Genomic DNA, 27,027 nt, shown 5'->3' with positions numbered 1-27,027 from the left:
TGTAACTCCAAGTCAATCACACTTCTGTGAAATCAAACTGTCCACTTAGGAAGCAACACTGATTAACAATAAATTTAACATGCTGTTGTGCAAATGGAATAGACAACAGGTGGAAATTATAGGCAATTAGCAAGACACCCCCAATAAAGGAGTGGTTCTGCAGGTGGTGACCACAGACCACTTCTCGGTTCCTATGCTTCCGGGCTGATGTTTTGGTCACTTTTGAATGCTGGCGGTGCTTTCACTCTAGTGGTAGCATGAAACGGAGTCTACAACCCACACAAGTGGCTCAGGTAGTGCAGCTCATCCAGGATGGCACATCAATGTGAGCTGTGGCAAGAAGGTTTGCTGTGTCTGTCAGCGTAGTGTCCAGAGCATGGAGGCGCTACCAGGAGACAAGCCAGTATATCAGGAGATGTGGAGGAGGGCAACAACCCAGCAGCAGGACCGCTACCTCCGCCTGGAGGAGCACTGCCAGAGCCCTGCAAAATGACCTCCAGCAGTCCACAAATGTGCATGTGTCTGCTCAAATGGTCAGAAACAGACTCCATGAGGGTGGTATGAGGGAGTGACGTCCACATGTGGGTGTTGTGCTTACAGCCCAACACCGTGCAGGACGTTTGGCATTTGCCAGAGAACACCAAGATTGGCAAATTCGCCACTGGCGCCCTGTGCTCTTCACAGATGAAAGCAGGTTCACACTGAGCACATGTGACAGAGTCTGGAGACGCCGTGGAGAAAGTTCTGCTTCCTGCAACATCCTCCAGCATGACCGGTTTGGCGGTGGGTCAGTCATGGTGTGGCATTTCTTTGGGGGGCCTCACAGCCCTCCATGTGCTCGCCAGAGGTAGCCTGGCTGCCATTAGGTACCGAGATGAGATCCTCAGACCCCTTGTGAGACCATATGCTGGTGCTGTTGGCTCTGGGTTCCTCCTAATGCAAGACAATGCTAGACCTCATGTGGCTGGAGTGTGTCAGCAGTTCCTGCAAGAGGAAGGCATTGATGCTATGGAGTGGCCCGCCCGTTCCCCAGACCTGAATCTAATTGAGCACATCTGGGACATCATGTCTCGCTCCATCCACCAACGCCACGTTGCACCACAGACTGTCCAGAAGTTGGCGGATGCTTTAGTCCAGGTCTGGGAGGAGATCCCTCAGGAGACCATCCGCCACCTCATCAGGAGCATGCCCAGGCATTGTAGGGAGGTCATACAGGCACGTGGAGGCCACACACACTACTGAGCCTCATTTTGACTTGTTTTAGGACATTACATCAAAGTTGGATCAGCCTGTAGTGTGGTTTTCCACTTTAATTTTGAGTGTGACTCCAAATCCAGACCTCCATGGGTTGATAAATTTGATTTCCATTGATGATCATTTTTGTGTGATTTTGTCGTCAGCACATTGAACTATGTAAAGAAAAACATATTTAATAAGAATATTTCATTCATTCAGATCTAGGATGTGTTATTTTAGTGTTCCCTTTATTTTTTTGAGCAGTGTATATTAACCACTGTTCAATGAACATTCCCTAAAACATTTTTAGTGTAGTGTAGTTCGGTTTTCATATTTTTCAGTCAATATCAGTCTAGACATTGTGATAAAACAAATAAGTATTCAAAGGCTAGCTCTCTGAAATAATAATTGTAAATTAGATAGGAATTTACAAAAAGGATTTCATACATGTACAAAACAATATGTAAATTCACATGAAAATGTGTCATTGAGGCAGTGTCCTGGATAATCCTTAATCTGTGTCCAGGAAACCACTCCATTATATTTTACAAAGAATTCTCCATGTACCAGTGTTTCACCTGTTCTTTTTGTCTGGCTCTAGAAAAGGTCCAAAATTCAGAGGTTTAAAGCAGTGTTTTTTTTGGTAGGCAACAAAAAATATAATTCAAGCAGGGGAAATGCAGATAAAAGAAATGGCACTCGTAGACAGAGGCCTTCTCCTCATGACAGGTCTTGTCCAACCATTTCCCACCAATGGTCTCAGAGGCTGGCACAGTTCTGGGAACTATTTAACTTTGCGGATCTGGAATCAGAGTTCCAGTTCTTGTAGAGGATGCTGTTTCCGTCCTGGTCCATCCATTTGCCTTCAGTCACAATGTCGCTGATGTCCAGCCAGATTAGCTCATATGGGCCAATGTGCTGGTGGATGTAGTCGCTGAGATGGTTGTTCTAGTCCTTGGACAAGGGTGTACTGATTACACCCAAGGGCAATGCAGTTGAAGGCTATGTGGTAGCTCTTCCACAGAGGTTCAGGCAGCGCAGACACCCCAGGCCAGGGTTCTTACGCAGTGGAAATGGTCAAGTCTCACATCTCTTTCAGCTGTGCACTTTGTGCTTTTCTGATGACACTAACACATGGCAAGGACAATAGGACTTTCAGAGTTGTATCTACTCAATTACAGAAAAACATTCAGTTTAAAAGATATACAGTAGAAGCACTTTTGATATTAACTTCACTTAATGCTGAACATTTGAAATCCTGGCCAACCTAGAAGACTCAAAAGGTAAGGGGCTTTAGTTTTTATTGGAGCCATTTGAATGCCAAGAAGACCCTGTTCAAAATACTCATACACAATTTGTATTGGTGATTCAGAATTTCCCTGCTTTGACATGTAAGGAAGACATTGCATGAGTCTTTAAATAAATACCCTTCATACTTTTCTCTGAAAACAGACAAGGAAAAAGACTGTACAAATAAAATGCTTTATTAGAATAGTAAACATTTACAAAAACAGTGATGCTAACCAAGAAAGCCCACTTTCTGTCTCTTCTTTCCCAGACTCTCCTCCTCCTGCAGAAGCGCCATGAGGGGGGCGTGGAGGGCTTTCCCTACCCGTTTCCCTGTCTGTAGAGACACACAACAGAGCATCAGAATATGTTTGTGTTGGATAGATATACACATACAAGGGTTTTTCTTTATTAAAAAAAAAAACATTGTAGAATAGTAAAGACATCAAAACTATGAAATTACACATATAGAATCATGTAGTAACCAAAGTGTTAAAAATATCAAAATATATTTTGAATGAGATTCTTCAAAGCAGCCACCCTTTGCCTTGATGACAACTTTACACACTCTTGGCATTCTCTCAACCAGCTTCATGAGGTACTCACCTGGAATGCATTTCAATGAACATGTGCTCCTTCTTAACTACATTTGTGGAATTTCTTTCCTTAATGTGTTTGAGCCAATCAGTTGTGTTGTGACCAGGTAGGGGGTATACGGAAGATAGCCCTATTTGGTAAAAGACCAAGTCCATATTATGGCAAGAATAACTCAAATAAGCAAAGAGAAACGACAGTCCATTACTTTAAGACATGAAGGTCAGTCAAACCAGAAAATGTCAAGAACTTTAAGTTTCTTCAAGTGCAGTTACAAAAACCATCAAGCGCTATGATGAAACTGGCTCTCATGAGGACCGCCACAGGAATGGAAGACCCAGAGTTACCTCTGCTGCAGAGGATAAGTTCATTAGGAGTTACCAGCCTCAGAAATTGCAGCCCATAAAAATGCTTCAGAGTTCAAGTAACAGACACATCTCAACATCAACTGTTCAGAGGAGACTGCGTGAAAATCAGGCCTTCATGGTCAAACTGCTGCAAAGAAACCACCACTAAGAAGAAGAGACTTGCTTGGGCCAAGAAACACAAGCAATTGACATTAAACCAGTGGAAATCTATCCTTTGGTCTGAGGAGTCCAAATTTGAGATTTTTGGTGCCAACCGCAGTGTCTTTGTGGAGGCAGAGTAGGTGAGCGGACATCCACATGTGTGGTTCCCACTGTAAAGCAAGGAGGAGGAGGTGTGATGGTGCTTTACTGTTGACACTTAGTGATTAATTTAGAATTCAAGGCAGTCTTAACCAGCATGGCTACCACAGCATTCTGCAGCAATATGCCATCCCATCTGATTTGCGTTATCATTTGTTTTTCAACAGGACAATGACCAAACACACCTCCAGGCTGTGTAATGGCTATTTGAACAAGGAGAGTGATGAGTGCTGCATCAGATGTCCTGGCCTCCACAATCACCTGACCTCAACCCAATTGAGATGGTTTGGGATGAGTTGGAGAACTCCTTCAAGACAGTTGGAAAAACATTCCAGGTAAAGGTGGTTGAGAGAATGCAAAGGGTGGCTACTTTGACAAAACTCAAATACAAAATATATTTTGATTTGTTTAACACTTCTTTGGTTACTACATGATATGTGTTATTTCAAAGTTTTGATGTCTTCAACATTACTCTACAAAAATTAGGAAAAATAAAGAAAAACCCTGGAATGAGTTGGTGTCCAAACCTTTGACTGGTACTGTTTGTTCAAAAGTTTGCGGTCACTTAGAAATTCTTGTTTTTGTCCATTAAAATAACATCAAATTGATCAGAAATAGTGTAGACATTGTTAATGTTGTAAATGACTGGCGGCTTCATTAAATAGTACCCGCAAAACACCAGTCTCAACATCAACAGTGAAGATGTGACTCCGGGATGCTGGCCTTCTAGGCAGAGTTCCTCAGTCCAGTGTTTGTGTTCATTTGCCCATCTTAATCTTTTATTTTTATTGGCTAGTCTGAGATATGGCTTTTTCTTTGCAACTCTTCCTAAAAGGCCAGCATCCCGGAGTCGCCACTTCACTGTTGACGTTGAGACTGGTGTTTTGCGGGTACAATTTAACAAAGCTGCCAGTTGACTTGGAAGGCATTTGTTTCGCAAACTAGACACTAATGTACTTGTCCACTTGCTCAGTTGTGCACCGGGGCCTCCCACTCTTTATATCTGTTTAGAGCCAGTTTGCACTGTTCTGTGAAGGAAGTAGTACACAGCGCTGTATGAGATCTACAGTTTTTTGGCAATTTCCCGCATGGAATAGCCTTTCTCAGAACAAGAAATAGACTGACGAGTTTCAGAAGAAAGTTATTCGTTTCTGGACATTTTGAGCCTATAATCGAACGCACAAATGCTGATGATCCAGATACTGAACTAGTCTAAAGAAGGACAGTTTTATTGCTTCTTTAATCAGTTTTCAGCTGTGCTAACATAAATCGGAAAAGCGTTATGCTAATGATTTTTTAAAATGATAAACTTGGATTAGCTAACAACGTGCCATTGGAACACGGGAGTGATGGTTGATGATAATGGGCTTCTGTACGTAGATATATATATATTTTTTAATTATAAAAAAAAGCTGTTTCCAGCTACAATGGTCATTTACAACATTAACAATGTCTACACTGTATTTCGGATCAACTTGTTGTTGTTATCAACTTGTTGTTGTACATCAACTTCTTGATGTTATTTTAAAACGGACAAAAAAAGAAATTTTCTTCCAAAAACAAGGACATTTCAAAGTGACCCCAAACTTTTGAATGGTAGTGTGTGTGCACACATAAATCTTTAGTATATAGAACTTTTTTGTAAATGAAATATCATATTTACATAAGTATTCAGACCCTTTACTCAGTACTTTGTTGAAGCACCTTTAGCAGCGATTACAGCTTCAAGTCTTCTTGCGTATGACCCTACAAGCTTGGCACACCAGTATTTGGGGAGTTTCTCCCATTCTTATCTTCAGATCCTCTCAAGATCCTGTCAGGTTGGATGGGGAACGTCGCTGCACCGCTATTTTCACGCCTCTCCAGAGATGTTAGATCAAGTTCAAGTCCGGGTTATGACTAGGCCACTCAAGGACATTCAGAGACTTGTCCGGAAGCCACTCCTGCGTTGTCTTGGCTGTGTGCTTATGGTCGTTGTCCTGTTGGAAAGTGAACTGTTGCCCCAGTCTGAGGTCCTGAGTACTCTGGAGCAGGTTTTCATCAAGGATCTCTGTACTTTGCTCCGTTAATCTTTCCCTCAATCCTGACTTGTCCCAGAGTCCTTGCCGCTGAAAAACATCCCCACGGCATGATGCTGCAACCACGCTTCACCATAGGGATGGTGCCAGGTTTCCTCCAGACGTGACGCTTGGCATTCAGGCCAAAAAGTTCAATCTTGGTTTCATCAGACCAGAGAATCTTGTTTCTCATGGTCTGAGAGTCTTTATGTGCCTTTTGTCAAACTCCAAGTGGGCTGTCATGTACCTTTTACTGAGGAGAGGTTCCACCTGGCCACTCTACATAAAGGCCTGATTGGTGGAGTGCTACAGAAATGGTTGTCCTTCTGGAAGGTTCTCCCATCTCCACAGAGGAACTCTGGAGCTCTGTCAGAGTGACCATCAGGTTCTTGGTCACCTCCCTGACCAAGGCCCTTCTCCCCCGATTGCTCAGTTTGGCCGGGTGCCCACATCTAGGAAGAGTCTTGGTGGTTCCAAACTTCCTCCATTTAAGAATGATGGAGGCCACTGTGTTCTTGGCGACCTTCAATGCTGCAGAAATGTTTTGGTACCCTTCCCCAGATCTGTGCATCAACACAATCCTGTCTCTGAGATCTACTGACAATTCCTTTGACATCATGGCTTGGTTTTTTGCTCTGACATGCACTGTCAACTGTGGGACCTTATATGGACAGGTGTGTGCCTTTCCAAATCATGTCCAATCAAGTTGTAGAAACATCTCAAGGATGATCAATGGATGCACCTGGGCTCAATTTCAGTGCTCAAAGCAAAGGATCTTAATAATTATGTGAACAAGCAAGGGGCTGAATACTTGTCTTATTTATTTTAATTTTTTGCAAGAATGTCTAAAAACCTGTTTTCTCTTTGTCATTATGGAGTACTGTGTGTAGATTGCTGATTTAAAAAAATATATATTTTAGAATAAGGCTGTAACGTAACAAAATGTGGAAAAACAGAAGGGGTCCGAATACTTTCCGAATGCACCGTGCATTGCAATTGCAAAAAAAAAATTGCACAATGCATTCACAAGCAAAATAAACCGTACATTCACACACTTAATGAATTTCCTCTACACAAAAGGTGTAATTGTGTAACCAACTTTGTGATGTGCTGATAAGGTTCAAATTTGATACAACTGAACATTCTATGCTAATAAGTTTGCCTGGGTGAGGACAGATGGTATGAAAAAGAGCACAGGCATCCTATTTCACCTCTGTCATCTCAAAGATGCTCTCTGGGTCCAGGCTGCCCCCCCCCACCTTCCTGACACAGGTGACCGTCCCCTTGTGTGTGACAGAGATGATCAGGCTGGCCACTGAACACGCCTTCTCCTGCAGCGTGGCGTCCACCACGTGCCTATGGCCCACCTGGAGTGAGACGAGGACACACAAATAATATGTGAATAACCATCATTTGTGGACAAAACCATCCAGCTTTACTATCCTTTGTCTAAACTAAACTCATGTAAATGATGTGATTTGATACACTAATACCATCTCAGCAGGTGTTGCCATGTGAATGACCGAACCCACCTTGCACAAGGTCACGATGCAGGGAACGTTCTCCACATTGAGTCGCATGCAGTCATAAGGGTCGTCTGACAGCTCTATTTCCTTCCCTCCTTCCTCATCCTCAGAGATGTGCACTTTGGGAATTCTGTTGGGAGAGAGGGAAGGTGAAGAAAGTGTTTGACTCAGGACTAGATGTTCTATTGTTTGAGCTCTGTAGGACAGACTATGAAATCACAGCATCTATTTATTGCAATTTAATGAGCAAAGTGGTAACTGAAGCTTAGCACCTTACTTTGTATTGAAGAGAGCTGCTTTAATTGCAACAGAGATGGCATCAAAAAGATTTCCATCACACTGCAGGAGCTGAGAAACAAAATAAAAAGTGATGACTTCACATACACAAATAAAAGAGACCAATTACACTTTGCAAGGGGAACTGTCCCTCCCTACCTTCAGGCTATGCGCAAACCCTACATCCCAACCCGAACACTGGGACCTCTGGTCTCTTGGCCCACCCAGCCCTACGGAGGGCAGCTCCCGCTCAGCTTAGTCAAAGCTCTTCGCTTTCCTGTTTTGTGGACTTCACTAGACAGAGGTCGCTCTCCAGGGTTTGTGATGAAACAAAGGTATGGTTGAATGTATTCTGCCACTGTCTTTTTAGGCCTATATATATATCACAGTCACAAGGTACAGTATATGAACTAACAGGTTATAGAGCAAACAATGCAATTATCATAACACATATTGTAATATGCCTTTACATTTTCTGGCTCGACTTCCCCAGTGACTTTACCCACGCACCGCTACTCAAGTAGACCTGTTGTAAAATAAATATCATTAGCCTTTTGCTGTCATTTGCAGTAGGCCTACAGTGGGAACTCACCTGTTGGTAATTGCTGCAATATAGGCCTAGCATGTTCAAAACTTTTGTGAAGGTTTAAACCAGGTCTTTAACTATGCAATAGGTGTTTTTATTTCATTCTGAGACATTTTCTTCAGCCTAATTAAGTTCCAACTGTAATGCTGTATTTGTAGCAATAAAAATAGAATTACTGGTAGGCCTGTTATAGGGGCTACTCGCACTCAAACCATGAATAGGAAAAACCTTGCGTAACACTTTTTTGGTTACTACATGATTCCATGTGTTATTTCATAGTTAAAGTCTTCACTATTAATCTATAATGTAGAAAACAGTCAAAACAAAAGAAAAACCCTTAAATTAGTAGGTGTCCAAACTTTTGACTGCTGCTTTATATATAATTTATCCGCTTGGTGGACCCCCATGCTCCTCGAGACAATAAATAACCAAAACAATCACTCAAAATCTGTCTGTTAAAAGCTAGAGAGTTTGTTTCATTTTTACATGGGCTGCACTTCAATCCACCGCATCTGCTGATGTCGGCATTCCACATCTGCAGCGGAAGGTGGCAGAACTACAGCTGTGTTTGTCAGACCAGGCGACATCTCGAAATTCAGTCTTGTCATGAAAACGTCTGTAGTGTCCGAACGGTCTACTTAAGGTCTACTACTTAAGCAATAAGGCCTGAGGGGCTATGGTATATGGCCAATATACCACGGCTAAGGGCTGTTCTTAAGCACAACGCAACGTGGAGTGCCTGGATACAGCCCTTAGCCAGGGTATATTGGCCATATACCACAAACTCCCGAGGTGCCCTACTGCTATTATAAACTGGTTACATTTTTCCCATATCTCTCTCAGATATTGGATAGACACTTCAAAACATTCTTCCTTTTGATGAAATTTGTGATTGTTCCCCCCCATGTATGAATCTGTTATTCAATGTACTTCTATGGGCTAATGGCAGTTTGGCCAAATTCAATGTTTCCTTAAAAAAAAAGTATACCTACAGGAGTCCTAAAATTCTAAATCAGATAGTCAACTTATCCTTGATATGAACATCTTAAAACAATTCCATATTTTAGCTTAGTAGAAGCGTCGCGTTGCAATACCTCCAAAATCTCATCGCTGTCACGCCTCCGTTGGGAGGTCTGTAGAATTGCAAAAACGGTTTGAATGGTCCGTTGGCTCCCAGCAGCAAGATTTTGATTGGATGTTACATTTTAACCCCCCCCCCCTCCCACATGCCTGTTTGTGCTACGTGTTAGGTTCGACACTGTTTTCAGACCGGGAGGGACATTTTGCAGAGTTATTCAGTATGCTAGTTTGCAACATTGCAGAAAATGAAAGAACACACAGAGGAAAAATCTAAATCTGTCTTGTCAGAAGTGGAAATCGACATAAGGCAACATTTGCTGAGGTTTTAAATCAGCGATTTCCCATCATAGAGTGTAAAAAATAATCTGCGCACACTGTTGCACCCACGACACTAATCTAGTGAGCACTATTGGAGCTCCGCCCAAGCAAGGCATTTCATTGGTTTGACATGTAGCAGGGGGGGGGGGGGGGGGGTGTCTCTGATTTACACTGCGTCTCCACCCTTTTTAGCAATTTTTCTGCCATAAACCTCCCCAGGCTTACCCGTATTAAGGAAGCCTGGTTGTCAAAGAGGCTAGCTTAGGAGAAACCCAGCCCCGGGCCCTTAGACTCTAAGGGTATACAATACACATTTATTTTGTAAAAAGACAGGTGCTGCTGATAATAGTGCCACCATCATCAAGGCAAATGACAAGCATGTGTAGCCCATGTATCGATGCTGTCTGGCCAAAAAGAGGGGCGCCGTTTCGCTCGCTCAGGTGCTTTCTCCGGTGAGATACAGTAGTTTCAGCCACTTGCGATTTGAAGAGAAGCTGGCAGGTGCACAGTGCACTGTTCGGATGCTGGAATTATTTTGGATGAACATGTAAAGGTGACCTATTTTTTTGAAGTGATTTGTTGGACAATCAGACTGGCCCTCGCCTGGGGCCTCCAAATCACTAAGTCCGCCCCAGGCACCAGAGCTTCAATTGACACCTGCTGTTGAACTTGCAGTGAGGAAGAATATTTTAGGCCTACCAGAGTTCCCCCTTTATTCATCGAACAATGTAATCCTTATCTTTATAAAAATTTAAAAAAACATAACAATCTGATTGAAAATTAACAAATTTTGCCTCCTTCTGTACACCTTTATCTGTATAGCAGTAGTAGCCTGTCTGACAAGGATAAATAATGCAGTGGTGTTGGGAACACGGAGCCGGTTTCTCTCCATCGGTCTCTCTAAGGCCAAAGCTTCTCTTTCATATTTTTTTTAATTAAAAAAATATATATCAATATCCTAAATGCCCTAAAGCATCTGAACCGTGAGGTCGCCAATTATTGTTTTAGGAAAGTAAAAACCAATAAACCAAGGCTATGAAGTTTTGAATATGCTACACGTCGAAACAAATAGTTTTTTGGTCATTTGTTATAGGCAGTTAAGGACATGTAACTGTGGATCATTTGGCCAATACCGTTCTTTTGTTGAGGGTGATGGTAGCACCAGGTCGGAGGTTTCTTTCTCTCCCTTTCTACTCAGATCTGGGTGTGTTTTGTACACAGGCCTTTTCGGAACGGGTCTGACTGTCCTTGGGTCCAATGTTTTGTTTTATAATTCATTGATGCATATCACGTCGGGTGGGAAAGCCACAGATCCATTTGAGAACCTGTTAAGACCTCTACTTTGAGGCCCCGTTGCCGTGTCAGTCACTCACCAGCACGTCCACATAGAGCACCCAGCAGTGTTCCCCTGGGCTGATGCAGAGGCTTTTCAGGTCCACACTGTATCTGTTGTTGAACACTTTGTACAGGGTGTTGCTCAACTCCATGCCCAGCTCATCACCACCCCGACCCTCAAATTCTGGTGTGGCATTGGCAGAGCTAGGAGGTGTACAAAAAGAGGGCGATTCATCATAAATGACTTGTTACAACACTACCACCAGTGTCCGACATATCAGAATTATACTGTACTCCAAGCAAAACAACAATGCACTCACCAATCAACAAAAAACTCCAGGTAGCCTTCATCTGGGACCATGGGCCTTGGCTTTCCCATTTCAGCTTTGACTCCCACTAGCACGTCTGTATGCCCCTGCAAGAGACAAGACATATATTGAATGCAGGGATATGATACATGGATCTCACTGTCTGACATGTCAGATCCCACTGTGTTAGCTTTTTGATGTGCAACATTGTTTTGCAAGGAGCATTGAAATTACCAGTGTAACTTTGGCTGAGCCATCTGTATTTGACACCATGTCTGTCTCAATCTCCATGTGTCTGTAGTCCTCGCATCCTCGTCCATCAACCCGTAAGTCATCCTGGTGAAAAAAAAAAAAATTACCATAGAACATAAGAACAACATCTTGTCACATTCTGGCATTAACGTTAGCTTGTTAGCTAGCTATGCCAAGAGGATGCCTTTCGCTGTGGTAAAGAAAGACAGCTAGCCATAAAACAATGAATTCACGCAAAAAGGTCAACTGAACAAGAGCATGTAGCGATATCTTTCAGAATACCACCTACCCGTACACCATGCAAAATATACACCTTTTCAGCCTCACTGACTTGTACAGTAGCCATGATGCGTTGCACTAAAATACCACATGTGTTCTTCCGCTGTGTACGTCATCAAAGAGCGGCAAAAAGGCACAGATAAAACTCAGCTTCTTATTGTACCTCAGTGGCAGAAACTATCCAGATTGTTGCTGGATCAGTGTACAAATCAATACAGATCTACCATTCGATTCAAATGCCCGGAATTTTGTGTGTTTTTGGACTGTTTGAATTTGTACTTTATTGCCTTTGAGATAACATGTCAATGATTTAGCTTGTTATGCATTCAAACTCAGACAATTTTAATTAAGATCGATTTGATTACTGCTATGTTTTAACAAATAGCTATAGTTATTACATAAAAGTAGGCGAGGGATGATATTTTGCAAAAGACTACTTTGTAGTGCAGTTGGAGTTTAAAGTGAGTTAGATGCATAGCCCAAAGGCCAGCAGATGGCGATATTGAGTCATTTCATCTTACTGTCCAAAGGGAGCCCATGTAGCAGGCTACACTTGTATCCCCCCCCCTCCCCCCCGTGGACCGGTTCAAACATAAAACATTCTCCATTCAGATTGCAACAGCGTCGATTTCCTCCTCAACTCGATTTAATGGTGATAAAAAAACAGGGGAAATTGGCGTCATTTCCTTATGAAACACCACTTTCCATAACCATGCTAGAGCGGCTAATGCCCATGAAAGCTAGTCCTGGGGTGTATAATCATTATGCTGATTCTGTTGCAAACCGTTTACTTCAAACAGAAAACGCAAACAAGAGTTTATATTGAACAAATTCAGGTAGATCCCGCCCCGTTTCGTTCTGTTTTCTCTGTTTGGTTCTTAAATGGTAAATGTTTCTGTCATGAATACAACCCTGGGTGTATGATGTTCAGCCAATCAAGTAACAGCAGTCTGCTGTTTACCCCTGGATGAAAGTGTGGCACATCATCAGGAAGTACCATTAGCCACTCTTACATGGTGGTGGAAAATGTGTTTCATAAAGAAAGTACCCATATTTTCCACATTCTCATCATTAAAACATTCTCCATTCAGACTCGATTTATGTACAAACTGGTCCATGGAGGATATAAGTGTTATACGCTAAATAGCCAGCTGCATACATTCGCTTTGGACGGTACACTAAAATGACTCAATATCACCATCTGCCGGGTTTTGGGCCATTAGCTACACTAATATCCTACATCGGTTTTTAGATGCAGTTCTTTGGGATTGAGTTTGGGATTGGGTAGGCAAATCTGTTCCTAGATCTGCTTGCAGAGGCAACAAATATACTGGGGCATCTTCAGGTGCTTGGAACGCCAGATAACCTTTGGAGCGCACTGAAGTCTTGCGCATGGAAGGCAGGGCACTTCCTGTTTTTCCTCAGATCTTTTCTTGCTTGCCAGAGAGCGCTTTCTATATTGAGTAATGGGGAAACAGGCATCCACCTACCGAACTAGTAACGTTAGGTCTGCACTTATGGACATTTCCAAATGAATCACAGGAAATATTGAAACGAAGTGGTTTTGTAGTTTAACGATGGACTCGATACGTCAAGCGTGAATAGTGAGACCCAACAAGGGGTACTGCTAACTACCTCCACGCTAGCAAGGATAACCAGCTAGTGAACGTAAGCTAGCTAACTTGGTACAATTAGCTACGATTTACTGTTGTGAATGGTGAAACGTTACCTAGCTGACGTTTGCGTGCCAGACTGTCAAACCGAGTAACGTTTCTCTTCTCTGAAAGGTATTTCCTCAACCAGGAAAGAGGTGAGTTGAAATCAGCATGGTTGTTTCTACCGTTGCCTAGCTAAACTAACCAAATTGGCTAACTAACTAAGTAAGTAAAGTCATAAAACCGATGAAACCATGCTAATCATTGGAGCTACCAAGCTAGCTCGCATTATATTCTGAATCTGACAGCAGAATCGAGATTTGTTGCATTAGCTAATGAACCATATTATTCTAGCTCAATAACAGTGATTGTGACTTAGAGGGTCAACTGATCAAAAGACCAGTTTCATTCCATTTGTCATCTTACTATTACACTCAGTGTAAGGTGTTTGTTAGGAAATTTCTAAATAAATAGATAGTGTTAGGACTATCAATACCAGATCAATATCGCCATCTGCCGGCCTTTCGGCTAGGTTAGCAGTATCTTTTCAGCTGCCAGCAGTATCTCATGTCACAGACAGCGACTGCCAGCAGAGGTTATAAACGGAAGTCTCATCAGCCTGTTAACTGCTATTTCGTCCTATTGAGACACATCTCCACTCCCATCCTCACGTGGCCTCTTCCTCGGTGTCTGCCATCATTCCTCAGTTGTACTGTTTGGAGGCATCCAAGCAGCAGCTCGTCCTGCATCCCTATAAATCATGCATTAAACGGATGTCTCATTCAGCGGTATAGCGCTCATACAGTGATCACCCTCCAGTCTTCTGTAAATGGTCCATTGAAGTCATCTGTTAGACATTATATGCCGTTATGTTTATTAATGGTTGAGTTCCATAGGGCGGTGAACAATTGGCCCAGCGTCGTCCGGGTTTGGCCGGGGTAGTCCCTCATTGTAAATAATAATTTGTTCTTAACTGACTTGCCTAGTTAAATAAATACAATTTAAAAAACTATTGCTGCTTCGAACGGCAGAATAGAATGGCAGTTTTGTAAAAGTACTTTCTGCTGTAAGACAAAGATGATACTAAAGTCAAATCAGTTCATTCAGAGTAACAGCAGCATGTCATTCAGTGAAAGAGTAGTTTATTCACTCCCCCTTCCAGTCAACCACAAAAGAGCATTGATTTAGCAGATAATAGATAATCGACGCTTGCTTGGAAGTGTTTTTCTTGACAGTGCTTTGGCTTATGTGTACAAATGCCATAGTAGCTATAGTGACTTCATTAGTAGCATCGTCCTTGGTAACAGATTGTGTCACTGGATTTATGAAGCTTTAAGAGATGATATAGTGCAACGTTTCTGTGACGTTCCTGACTTATTGGTTCCTATGAAACAGTATTTGTGATGTTGTACAAGAGATACTGTTAGCTTTGTTCACTCTGAGAGTGACGCTCAGTCATCTCTCAACATGGATTCACTTATGGGTTGTTCCGCCTCAAAAAGCACAAGAAAGAGGATTTCAACACCCACCGGGTGATTCTCAGAAACCAGTTAACCATAGCAGTAGTAAATTGAATTAGAAAACCATTATCCATCTGCAACAATCAACTATCATTCTGAATACTAAGATGCCTAGTTTATGGCACAGTCTCATTTTAAATACATTTGAAAGACTTGAGAAATTACTTTGTCTAAAAATAGGTTTTTTTTTTACGCTTAAGTCCACTTTTGACATTTGATAATACATACACAATTACAGTACTTATGATAAAATAAGGGATATTTTAGTCAATTGCATTAAGATCAGATTTTGTTTTATGCAAATAATTTGGGATTAACAAGTGACACAGTTTGATGATGTATTGGGTTACTCAATCTCTAATAGAGCTCAGTACAGTTTTTCAATGGCAAACTGAAACACTCATTACCGAAACCTGCTTATCATTACCGTAATGCACCAATATTTAGGAAATACTAATTTCCCCCTGTTCAGAGAAATGAGTGATCAAAGTTGTTAGGTTTGTGTCCCATCCTGCGTCCTGATATTACCCGGTTCTGACCACTAGATGGTCCTCTTCCATCTAGTGGTCAGAACCTTGTAATATCAGTATGTATGACGGGACATAAACCTAACCACTTCAATTTCTTTGAACATGGGAGAAACATCACCAAATTCACTGAGAATACATAAAATAAGACGAGGAAACATTACTCAGAGACACAGCTCCATACTACTTGTCAGACATGGAGAACTGATACTGTATACTCGTTGGGGTGGGATTGGCGCGGTGGGTGGATTTTGACTTTATTTGGATTCCTCATGTCTTACTCATTGTTAAATGTTTTGGTCTAAATCAGATGTTAAGTACTATATTTATTGAATGTTTTGAATCCTATAAGTTAAAATGGCAAATTTGGGGGCAATCAATCTACTTAATTTAATCTACTTAATCATTATATTTCAGCAAAATAATGTTTCAGGAATGCTAATCTTACATGTTTCTGACCACAGAAATGATTTCAGAACAAGGAGATGGTGGGTGTCATGGCTTGCTGAAATGACTTGGAACAACCCCTGGGAGATATTAGCACTCCACTTCCTTTGTCTAAAGCAAGTTCTACCAGAAATGACTCAAACTGAATATTTCATTTGATGGATAACAGCAAAGGCCTTCCATTTGTTGGCTGTTTGACAAAACAAATTATATGCATCATGATTTTATGATTTAACTAGGCGAACACAAACATTCCACACCTGCGCTTATCAAATCCACAGAGGGATCCTTGCATTCTGGCTATTAGCTACGCCCAATTTGCAGGATGGGAGTGTTGTAGTTTGTGTGTGTGTGTGTCTGTGAGAGAGAGAGAGTGACACACTGACCCGGTGAATTAGCTAGATGCCGTTACTGCTATGCTAACACATTCAGGCTATCAGCAGCAGATGGTAATGTCTGGGCTGAGTGGGGAAAGTGATAGCCATGGCCAGACTGGACATCACGCCCACTAACACAGCAGGTGGGCTCTAAGCCTGTTGTCTGTAGGCAGACTGTCCAGAGTCTGTCGCTAGGCACTACCCAGGCTACAATACTGTAGTCTGTAGTGTATATCGGAGACAACCAGAGGATGGGGAGGAGGGCACTGTGTAGGCTTGTGCATTTGTGTGTGCAGTAATGTGTTTATCTCAGGTTGATTGTCACTATGAGGCTACTTACTCACTGGCCTATATCCCTGGCTGTTAGGGATGCTTGAATAGTGGGCTTTTACAAACATGATATGAAAACAGTTTTGGCAGGAATGTCAGTTGGACCAGGGTTCCCCTCAAAGCCGATAGGCTAAAGCTCAATTAAGCTAGTGTGGCTAATCATAAAAGTGAGATTGAATTGGCCACATCAATGGATGTAATTCTGATCTCTTGTAGGCCAGATTTCAGAGGGGGGAGTTTTTCCTAGCCACTGTGCTTCTACATTTGCATTGCTTGCTCTTTGGGGATTTATGTTGGGTATCTTTCTGCATAAGCACCTTGAAGCAGCTGCTTTTGTAAAAATGTCTTTTATAAAATACGTTTGATTGATAAATAAATTTGAAAAGGCAGTGAATACTCCGCTTTTGTGAACTTTTCTTCGTATGTTTTGACATATATGGCTATATTTAGTACCCTGACATTCTGTTTCTACTAAACGTGGGCCAAAAATGACCACAGAGACATTTTGACCAGGGTAATTGACTTGCTTTAGAATCCTTAAAACAGACTAACAGGAACTTCAAACGCTCATGCGCCGTCTCCTCTCACTCCCTTTGTCCGTTACTGTCTGTTTGCACAGATGATTGAATTGCATGTCAACGTTGCTCCATCACCATAGTTAATAGATACATTTAGATTATGCAACACACAGGTCTCTAGCCTTTTCAGTCAAACATTTGTTTTCAGGCTACAACGCCACGTTCCAACAACAGTGTCTGTACAGTCAATGCAACATTGACACTTCACTTCCTAATCACTTCTGTATACACCTGTAGTTTCTCATTTACACTACAACAACTGCGCATTCCAACAACATAGAAAATGCATTGCAACATTGGCACCTCAGATATCACTTCGTTGACACCTACAGCTGTAGCCTATTCCTAACCATCCAAACCCTTCTCTCAGCAGCATGCGGAGAGAGCTGCATCCGCTCTAGAATGAAGAAGAGCCCGGCGCACCGCTGCAGGGACATCGAGAGGCAAGCCGGTTACCTGCAGCCCGAGCACTGCGCCCCTCCCCCGACCCGCCCCAGTTCCGACGCCATGTGGTTCATCCGCGACTGCTGCGGCATCGCGTGCGGCGTCATCACCTGGTGCCTGGTGTTCTACGCCGAGTTCGTGGTGCTCTTCGTCATGCTGCTGCCCGCCAAGAACCTGCTCTATAGTCTAATCAACGGGGCACTGTTCAGTACCCTCGCCTTCCTCGCTCTGGCTTCGCACGCCCGGGCCATGTGCACAGACCCGGTTAGTCTGGCTGGCTTTGTCTGTCTGTCTCAGTGATTCTGTGGCTTTGTTCCATTTAGCCCCCCCCCCCCCAAGTATGCACATGATCATTTTCCTTCACTGATTTGAAAGGAAATGACTGGAATCAAAAATATGGTGGATATTCTTACTAGCCCATGCCTCCACCAATCCAATGCTATTAGATTTGTGGGCAGTGGTGAATGAGTACACACTTCAGGAGAAAGGAGATACTATTGGGACGCACCCAGTGAGTCAGTGACTGGACTCTCAGGCTAAACTGTCGAATGCAGTGCTTTCAGTCTAGAAATAAGTTGTCTTCACTAGAAAACCTGCTTGTAGAGAACTCTTGTTTTCAGATGGGTTTCAGATATGAATGAATGCCCCTGTCCTAACCCGTGCCTCTCTCCCAGGGTGCGGTGCCTAAAGGGAACGCGACCAAGGAGTTTATCGAGAGCCTGCAGCTCAAGCCCGGTCAGGTGGTCTACAAATGTCCCAAGTGCTGCAGTATCAAGCCTGACAGAGCTCACCACTGCAGGTACAGTACAGGACTGCTGCAGTATAAAGCCTGACAGCTCACCACTGCAGGTACAGTACAGGACTGCTGCAGTATAAAGCCTGACAGAGCTCACCACTGCAGGTACAGTACAGGACTGCTGCAGTATAAAGCCTGACAGAGCTCACCACTGCAGGTACAGTACAGGACTGCTGCAGTATAAAGCCTGACAGAGCTCACCACTGCAGGTACAGTACAGGACTGCTGCAGTATAAAGCCTGACAGAGCTCACCACTGCAGGTACAGTACAGGACTGCTGCAGTATAAAGCCTGACAGAGCTCACCACTGCAGGTACAGTACAGGACTGCTGCAGTATAAAGCCTGACAGAGCTCACCACTGCAGGTACAGTACAGGACTGCTGCAGTATAAAGCCTGACAGAGCTCACCACTGCAGGTACAGTACAGGACTGCTGCAGTATAAAGCCTGACAGAGCTCACCACTGCAGGTACAGTACAGGACTGCTGCAGTATAAAGCCTGACAGAGCTCACCACTGCAGGTACAGTACAGGACTGCTGCAGTATAAAGCCTGACAGAGCTCACCACTGCAGGTACAGTACAGGACTGCTGCAGTATAAAGCCTGACAGAGCTCACCACTGCAGGTACAGTACAGGACTGCTGCAGTCTAGTCTGTCCTGTTCCACTTATTTTCTTCTAATGTTCTCTCCTGACAATGTTGTTTAGCCTCAGCCTTGCTGCATTACTTATACCCACTGGTACTTACTGGATGGCTAAGGAGTTGTTCCCCGGACTTGTGCTTTAACATAGTTTCAAGGGGATGGAAATGGCTAAAACAAAAAGGGATTAGTTGAAGTAGGAATTGGAAAAAAAGTACATAGCAACAAAAAATGTGAATTGATGTGACCATGTAGTATAAATATCATGACACCATACTGTAACACTTGTTCCACCTTCAGAGAATACCATGGTATCAGAACACCTCTAAAGCATATAGTATAAACATCATAACCCCATACTGTAACACTTGTTCCACCTTCAGAGAATACCATGGTATCAGAACACCTCTGAGCATATTGCAGCTCCATATGGCAGATAGTTGAGTTGTCAGTCTGCTACCCTCTTCCTTAAATAATATGTCTCCGCTGTGACTCCCCTGTGTGATGGGAGAGTCCAGTTCAGCTGGTTATTCCCATCGCTCATCTCCATAAATGTCAACATGTTGTTTGTCCCAAATGTGACCTTATTCCCTATATAGTGCAGACATGCAGCTGAAGGTGGCTAGAAGGAGTATCTCTCCACTCACTCTGCTGTGTTGGTGTGCGTGTTCTGAATTGCCGGATTTAATTAACTAGGCGTTGTGGCTGGTCTTCATGCTTCCAGAAGGAGCAGCTTGTGTAGGTCACGGTTTGGCTCATATTTCCAGGCCTCTTTCTCTATGTGGCTGTTCCATGCTGTCATGTCCTTGTGTGTGCCCCTCTCAGTGTGTGTAAACGCTGTATCAAGAAGATGGACCACCATTGCCCATGGGTAAACAACTGCGTAGGAGAGAAGAACCAGAAATTCTTTGTGCTTTTCACAGTGAGTGTTTTTAGCCTCGAGCTACTCAGCTATTACGCAAACATACATTCACAACAAGCTGTTATTGACTCCCTCATATGAGATGTTGCTACTTGTCTCAGCAATCATACCTTTCAGTTATTGCTGACTAATGTGTTCCTACCTTACAGTTAATGCTGACTAATGTCCTCCTACCTTAGTTAATGCTGACTAATGTCCTCCTACAGACCTGCAAACTCTCGCCCACATTCATCAAGACAACACATTATTCCATTATGGATGTTATGAACCCCTTTGGCCCTGCAGTCTAGGGGGAGATGGAAACGAGACCCGTAACATATCTCATTCAAATCATAACAGTGAAAAGGAGCAGGGAGAACTAATAACAACAGACAATTTAAATCTACCGTCAAACACACGGTAATGGGGTGGAAAAGGGCTGAGCTGGACCCAAGGAAAGAACTAATAAATATCCAAAAACCCCTAATCTAGTCTTTACCTTCCTCAAGCACAGCTAGCTAACTGACCAATGAAATACAGTGGGTGGTCCGCCCAGTTCTAACCAGGGTTCTTAGACAAGGTTTTCCTACGGGTAATGTATGCCCACGGGCGACTTGTCTTGGTATCCCCTTTTCCCACCAACAAAAAAACAGTCATACACAATATTACAATTCCAATACATAATAACGGGCAAATGTGACATGTAGATGCAAAAACAAAAGATAGATGATCTCTATCCGGAGGGAGAGACGGGCAGAGAGTGTTTGGGAAAACCATGGAGATGTGATTGGGTAAGGGAAAAGGAGCAGGCGTGTCTTCTGATTGGCGACTGATGAGTGAAACCTGTGACTAGGGCTGAAGGAGAGAAAACAAATACACATAGGATACCTGTATCCATAACGATGTACACAATCTTGACAGAATTCTGATAAATACTTTTTCAAAATAAGAGCACTGCGTGGTTAACTGATGTAGTGTTACTACTGTGTTAACTGATGTAGTGTTACTACTGTGTTAACTGATGTAGTGTTACTACTGTGTTAGCTGATGTAGTGTTACTACTGTGTTAGCTGATGTAGTGTTACTACTGTGCTAGCTGATGTAGTGTTACTACTGTGTTAGCTGATGTAGTGTTACTACTGTGTTAGCTGATGTAGTGTTACTACTGTGTTAGTTGATGTAGTGTTACTACTGTGTTAGCTGATGTAGTGTTACTACTGTGTTAGTTGATGTAGTGTTACTACTGTGTTAGCTGATGTAGTGTTACTACTGTGTTAGTTGATGTAGTGTTAATACTGTGTTAGCTGATGTAGTGTTAATACTGTGTTAGCTGATGTAGTGTTACTACTGTGTTAGCTGATGTAGTGTTACTACTGTGTTAGCTGATGTAGTGTTAGTACTGTGTTAGCTGATGTAGTGCTACTACTGTGTTAGCTGATGTAGTGTTACTACTGTGTTAGCTGATGTAGTGTTACTACTGTGTTAGCTGATGTAGTGTTACTACTGTGTTAGTTGATGTAGTGTTACTACTGTGTTAGCTGATGTAGTGTTACTACTGTGTTAGTTGATGTAGTGTTACTACTGTGTTAGCTGATGTAGTGTTACTACTGTGTTAGTTGATGTAGTGTTAATACTGTGTTAGCTGATGTAGTGTTAATACTGTGTTAGCTGATGTAGTGTTACTACTGTGTTAGCTGATGTAGTGTTACTACTGTGTTAGCTGATGTAGTGTTAGTACTGTGTTAGCTGATGTAGTGCTACTACTGTGTTAGCTGATGTAGTGTTACTACTGTGTTAGCTGATGTAGTGTTACTACTGTGTTAGCTGATGTAGCTTTACTACTGTGTTAGCTGATGTAGTGTTACTACTGTGTTAGCTGATGTAGTGTTACTACTGTGTTAGCTGATGTAGTGTTACTACTGTGCTAGCTGATGTAGTGTTATTACTGTGCTAACTGATGTAGTGTTACTACTGTGTTAGCTGATGTAGTGTTACTACTGTGTTAGCTGATGTAGTGTTACTACTGTGTTAGCTGATGTAGTGTTACTACTGTGTTAGCTGATGTAGTGTTACTACTGTGTTAGCTGATGTAGTGTTACTACTGTGTTAGCTGATGTAGTGTTACTACTGTGTTAGCTGATGCGATGTAATATTTGTCTCCCTTCAGATGTACATTGCACTGATATCCCTCCATGCCCTGGTCATGGTTGCCTTCCATTTTATCTTCTGCTTCGAGTCAGACTGGACGAGTGAGTACCATGCTGTTCAGCTATGTTAGCTTTCCCTGTCAAATCCACCATACTGTTTTTAACTTTGCGTGGTTCTTCCGCAACAGAGAAAAACATTTCATGGATTTGGTGTTGTGGTTTCCATTTGCAATTATTTATTTCCACTACTTCATAAGTATCATGTTGTTTTCCTTTCCAGTACCCTGATTGTTCTCCTTTGACTCTCTCTTTGTTAAAGCATGACTTAATTGGTCAATGCCACATACAGGATATCAACCTTTTGTCTCTCCTTTCCTGCCCCCTAAGATAATACTTACCTGATGAGAAGGAACCCAGCACCCCTCTCCTCAGCTTCCAGACTATCAGTGCCCTCCAGTTTAAACCTCTTCTCTCCCTTCTCCTCTCTTCCCTCGGCCCTCCCCAGAGTGCAGTACATTCTCTCCTCCTGCGACCGTCATCCTCCTCATCTTCCTCTGCTTTGAGGGACTCCTCTTCCTCATTTTCACCTCAGTGATGTTTGGGACCCAGGTCCATTCCATCTGTACCGATGAGACGGTAAGTGAACAGAACACGCCACCAGCTCCCATTTACTCCCCCACTCAATGCTCCTCTCTTCCTTCTTAACCATCGCTGCTCAGCAGGTTTGGGGATGATTCCATTTGAACATTTAGGAAGTCAACTGGAATTCCAATTCCATTTTTTGTCATAGAAAAGCGTTGAGGACAATTGGAATTAGAATTCCAGTTTGCTTCCTGAATTGAAACGGAATTGGCCCCAACCATGCTGCTTAGTTACTAGATCCAGATTGCACATAGCTTTATTCAGGTTCTGGATGGAACCGTCCCCAAGATGTATAAGTAGCCAGGATTATTTTGAGACACATGGTCTCCTGCTGATGTTTTGCCTGTTGGATCTTATCAACAGGGCATAGAGCAGTTGAAAAAGGAGGAGAGAAGATGGGTTAAAAGGACAAAGTGGATGAACATGAGGGTGGTATTTGGCCATCCGTTCTCCATAGCCTGGCTAAGTCCCTTTGCAACCCCCGACCACGGGAAGGCAGACTATTACCAGTACGTTGTCTGAGAAGAAGAAGCCAAGCTCCAGCACCCGTGCTACCAGCCTGTCTTTCAGGGTGCGGACTGATGATGCGTACAGGCGAAGGTGTTCCCACCGCCTGACTTCACTGAGCATTAACTCTTGACACTTCTTCTCCTTTTCTGTTTTTGATCATTTTTAAATTTCAGGGTCTTCTTCGTGAAAAACCTCTTTCTGCCTGTTTTTAATACTTGTCACTTATTTTAGTTTTCTTTGCCTGGTGCTGATTTTGATACCTGTATGAAAAACAAGTTATTTCCCCTTCTGTTCACAATCACAGCCAAGCCCTGCAAAACCATCAACTGTAAAATGAGTCTCTGCTTCTCTCACGTTTAACATGAAAGAGAGCACTTACTGATGTAACCTAGCCAGAGACTGAATCTGACGTGGCTATAAACTAGGCTCTACCTTCGGGATAGAAAGGGTAGACACTCTTAAACCCAACGTACAGTATTTCCTGTATTTGTTCATGTCCCGTTTTGAGGACTAGGCCTAAACAAAGCAAACGCATGACCTGAACTCAGATGGGCTTTTCAGTGGACAAAAACAATCAGTTCCAATAGGCATATTTTCTCTTCCAATGTTGCAGTACCTCAGCCTTTCCATAAAGTATCCTTTATGGGTATAAGCTATAGCCTTTGGTGCCAGCGCCACGCTGTTGATGTACTACCGACCCACAAGGCATTACATTTGCTGTTTAGAACAGCCAAATCTGTTGCTGCAAGCTGCAGAGTCTTTGCCTTATAGGCATGCGTGGCTGCTCACCTCCTGCAGGACTGCCGCACAGAAGAAATGCCAGGCCGCGCAGACTCCAGAGGTTGAACTTCACCGAGTTCACCCCATTAGGTTGCACTACATAGATCAACGTTTTTTCTGTGATCCAATCAACATTATAAACTGGGATGTTCGAGCCCTGAATGCTGATTAGCTGACAGCTATATCAGACTGTATACCACGGGTTTGACAAAACATGTATTTTTACTGCTCTAATTACATTGGTAACCAGTTTATAATAGAAATAAGGCACCACAGGGGTTTGTGGTATATGACCAATACACCACCGCTAAGGGCTGTATCCAGGCACTCCACGTTGCGTCGTGCCTAAAAACAGCCCGTAGCCGTGGTATATTGGCCATATACCACACCCCCTCGCGCCTTATTGCTTAATTATATCAGCCCCTTTAAGCTGGTTTTGAAAAACTAGTCAGGTAAAAAGCGTGTGTGTTTTAATTAAAGGGGCAGTGTTGTATTTTGAGACGGCCTTGAATATGGAAATGAGCCAATAGGCAGAGGGGTAGTCTTCATTGTCTAATTCTCTGAATGATAATAATTAATTATTTGAAAAGTGGTTTCTTGCATCATACAATGCAATGTACCTATTTGGCCCATGGTGTTACAGACCAAGTAAAAAGTAATTAATTAATGTCAAACCCTTCATAATGTAAAAATTTTTAAAGGTGTCATGCAATGTAGGCCTGCATTGAACACCACATATAGACTACTGTAGGCTATATCATAGAAATTGCTTTTGATTTCTATCTGAAAATGTTATGGGATTTGCTCCATTGGTTTTGTTGGTAGGACTACATTATGCTCAAATAGCCACAATAGCCTATTGGTTACTGTCTAAAACTAAGGGTTCCACCTCAGTTTTCACTGTAATCGCGTGTCGGAACTTGCACAGAATTCTCACAACGTTCAAGTTTCCGCTCACAACACCTCAAATTTGCTCAGCCCCGTACCCCCCCCCCCCCCTACTTATAGGACAGTACACAATGGCAGTTGGGTAAATATATTTTTGTAGCTCTGTAACCTTAAGTTTCAGTTGAATAGGGTATCTGCTTCCTCTCACAAGCTGTCAGTCATGTCCATGTGCAGGATGGGTCCCCTCCGAAGGCTGGTGACAGTGGTGGATGGTTGTCTGTTGTAAGCATGATGTCTTACTGGCTGGTGTATGTGACAACTGTTTCTATAGAAAAAGTACTGTAATGCCCTCTGAGATTTTCATTTGATCACTGAATACACTGAATCACTGAATACAACTGGTAAATCAAATGTACATAATATTTAATGTTTTGGAACAGAAGCCTGCAGCTATGTGTAATTCCCCTGTGTTCACTAAATGGAATTTGTTAAATGTCATATCAAAACAGGCTATCGGCTTGACATTTGTGGGTATGAATCTGACCGAGCTAAGCTTTGCGGGACAAACATTGGTGATGACATTTAGGCCACTGAAACGTGCACTGAAACCTGAAAGAACATTGTGGACCATGCTAACTAGTTCACACATTATGTAAAGGCACAGACCGGTCTCCTAGAGACAGTCTAGATTGGCTCTAGGCCAATTGCAAACAAACAAGCTTAATATTCAAAGCAGATACTTCAGTGAAAATGCCTTTGTCTGTGAGAAAATGATCACACAATCAATCGTGTGTTCAGAAGCCTTACTATAGAAAGAGTATTTGCTGTTGGTGATGAACGGAATGGCTACATCCCAAATGGGGCTCTATTCCCACAGGGCTCTAGTCAAAAGTTGTGTACTGTGTAGGGAATAGAGTGCCATTTGGGGCACAGCCTAACTCATGTAGAATATTTTTGGTGCCATATGTTCTGGTTTATGAATGAGGAATCTCTGAACTCTTTCACCCTCCCTGCATATCATTTTGTACAGCTTATGGTGGAATGTACCATTGAGGCCACAGGGGAAACTTTCAGAAACATACGCCTTTTATGAAAATGCATTTTTACAGACTGTCAAAGCCATGCTGAATGAACACAATGGTTATGTATTCATCAAACAAAAATGTTTCTCTCTTAATTGAGAATGCAGAGTGCATTTGCACGGCATGGGTGTCATTTGAAATGTGTATGGACCACATTTTATAGATTAAAAAAAATGTATTATGAAGAATAAAATCAACTTTGAAGTCACTAAAGCAGCATGACACTATCACGACAGTCACCTTTTTCTGTTGGTTTTTACCCCTTTTTCTCCCCAATTGGTAGTTAGTCTTGTCCCATCGCTGCAACTCCCGTACTGACTCGGGAGAGGAGAAGGGAGAGAGCGACACGTCCTCCGAAACACGACCCTGCCAAGCAGCACTGCTTCTTGACACACTGCACGCTTAACTCGGAAGCCAGCCACACCAATGTGGTGGAGGAAACGCCATACAATTGGCGACCGAAGTCAGTGTGCAGGCGCCCGGCCCGCCACAGGAATCGCTGGAGCGCGATGGGACAAGGAAATTCTGGCCGGCCAAACCCTCCCCCAACCCAGACGATGCTGGGCCAATTGTGCGCCGCCTCATGGACAGCTGTGTCACAGCCCGGGATCGAACCCGGATCTGTAGTGATGCCTCAAGTACTGCGATGCTCCACTCGAGAGGCCGGACAGTCACTTTTTCTAAGCAGTTAATTTTTTTTTTTAATAGGTGACTTTAAAGTTAAAGATGCTTCAATCAAATCTACTAACGTAAACTCACCCCATTCCGTACAAATGTGCGCAACCACAACATTCAAACGAGGCTACAAAGAAAACTAATGGCACTGTAGAGACTGTGTTGACGTCAAAATCGGGGGTGTGAACTAGGTTTCTATTCAAGCGTTGATCGACATGGTAATGGCTCTATAGTATTGGAGAAAAGTTTAAAAAACGGACCCTCCTTTACATCGTGAAGTGTAATC

The 27,027-nt window shown here is 42.8% G+C and overlaps 2 protein-coding genes across 4 annotated transcripts; one reads left to right on the top strand and one right to left on the bottom strand.

Annotated features, from left to right (window-relative positions):
* Positions 1-2,699: 2,699 nt before the first annotated feature.
* On the bottom strand, positions 2,700-11,946 carry exosc7 (exosome component 7). Its single transcript, XM_021571673.3, has 8 exons — positions 11,813-11,946; positions 11,506-11,607; positions 11,284-11,378; positions 11,002-11,167; positions 7,646-7,716; positions 7,375-7,498; positions 7,054-7,209; positions 2,700-2,860 (listed from the first exon to the last, which is right to left on the bottom strand). The coding sequence occupies exons 1-8, from the start codon at positions 11,867-11,869 to the stop codon at positions 2,756-2,758; spliced, it is 876 nt and encodes a 291-aa protein (XP_021427348.1). The 5' UTR covers positions 11,870-11,946; the 3' UTR covers positions 2,700-2,755.
* Positions 11,947-13,008: 1,062 nt separating this feature from the next.
* Positions 13,009-26,274, top strand: LOC110496036 (palmitoyltransferase ZDHHC3). Of its 3 annotated transcripts, none has more exons than XM_021571671.3 (8): positions 13,059-13,470; positions 13,590-13,612; positions 17,610-17,944; positions 18,355-18,479; positions 19,942-20,038; positions 22,185-22,266; positions 22,670-22,800; positions 23,170-26,274. In XM_021571671.3, the coding sequence occupies exons 3-8, from the start codon at positions 17,639-17,641 to the stop codon at positions 23,326-23,328; spliced, it is 900 nt and encodes a 299-aa protein (XP_021427346.1). In that variant the 5' UTR covers positions 13,059-13,470; positions 13,590-13,612; positions 17,610-17,638; the 3' UTR covers positions 23,329-26,274. The 3 variants fall into 3 exon arrangements, with proteins under 3 accessions (XP_021427345.1, XP_021427346.1, XP_021427347.1); XM_021571672.3 differs by having other exon boundaries at positions 13,191-13,470; positions 17,607-17,944; XM_021571670.3 differs by having other exon boundaries at positions 13,009-13,612; positions 17,607-17,944.
* The last annotated feature ends 753 nt before the right edge of the window (positions 26,275-27,027 follow it).

The sequence above is a fragment of the Oncorhynchus mykiss genome, chromosome 18, assembly GCF_057628025.1.
Source record: "Oncorhynchus mykiss isolate SJ-2025 chromosome 18, ASM5762802v1, whole genome shotgun sequence".
Taxonomy (NCBI): Eukaryota; Metazoa; Chordata; class Actinopteri; order Salmoniformes; family Salmonidae; genus Oncorhynchus; species Oncorhynchus mykiss.
Note: the sequence above shows the minus strand (reverse complement) of the source record. Positions and strands in the feature narration are given on the sequence as shown.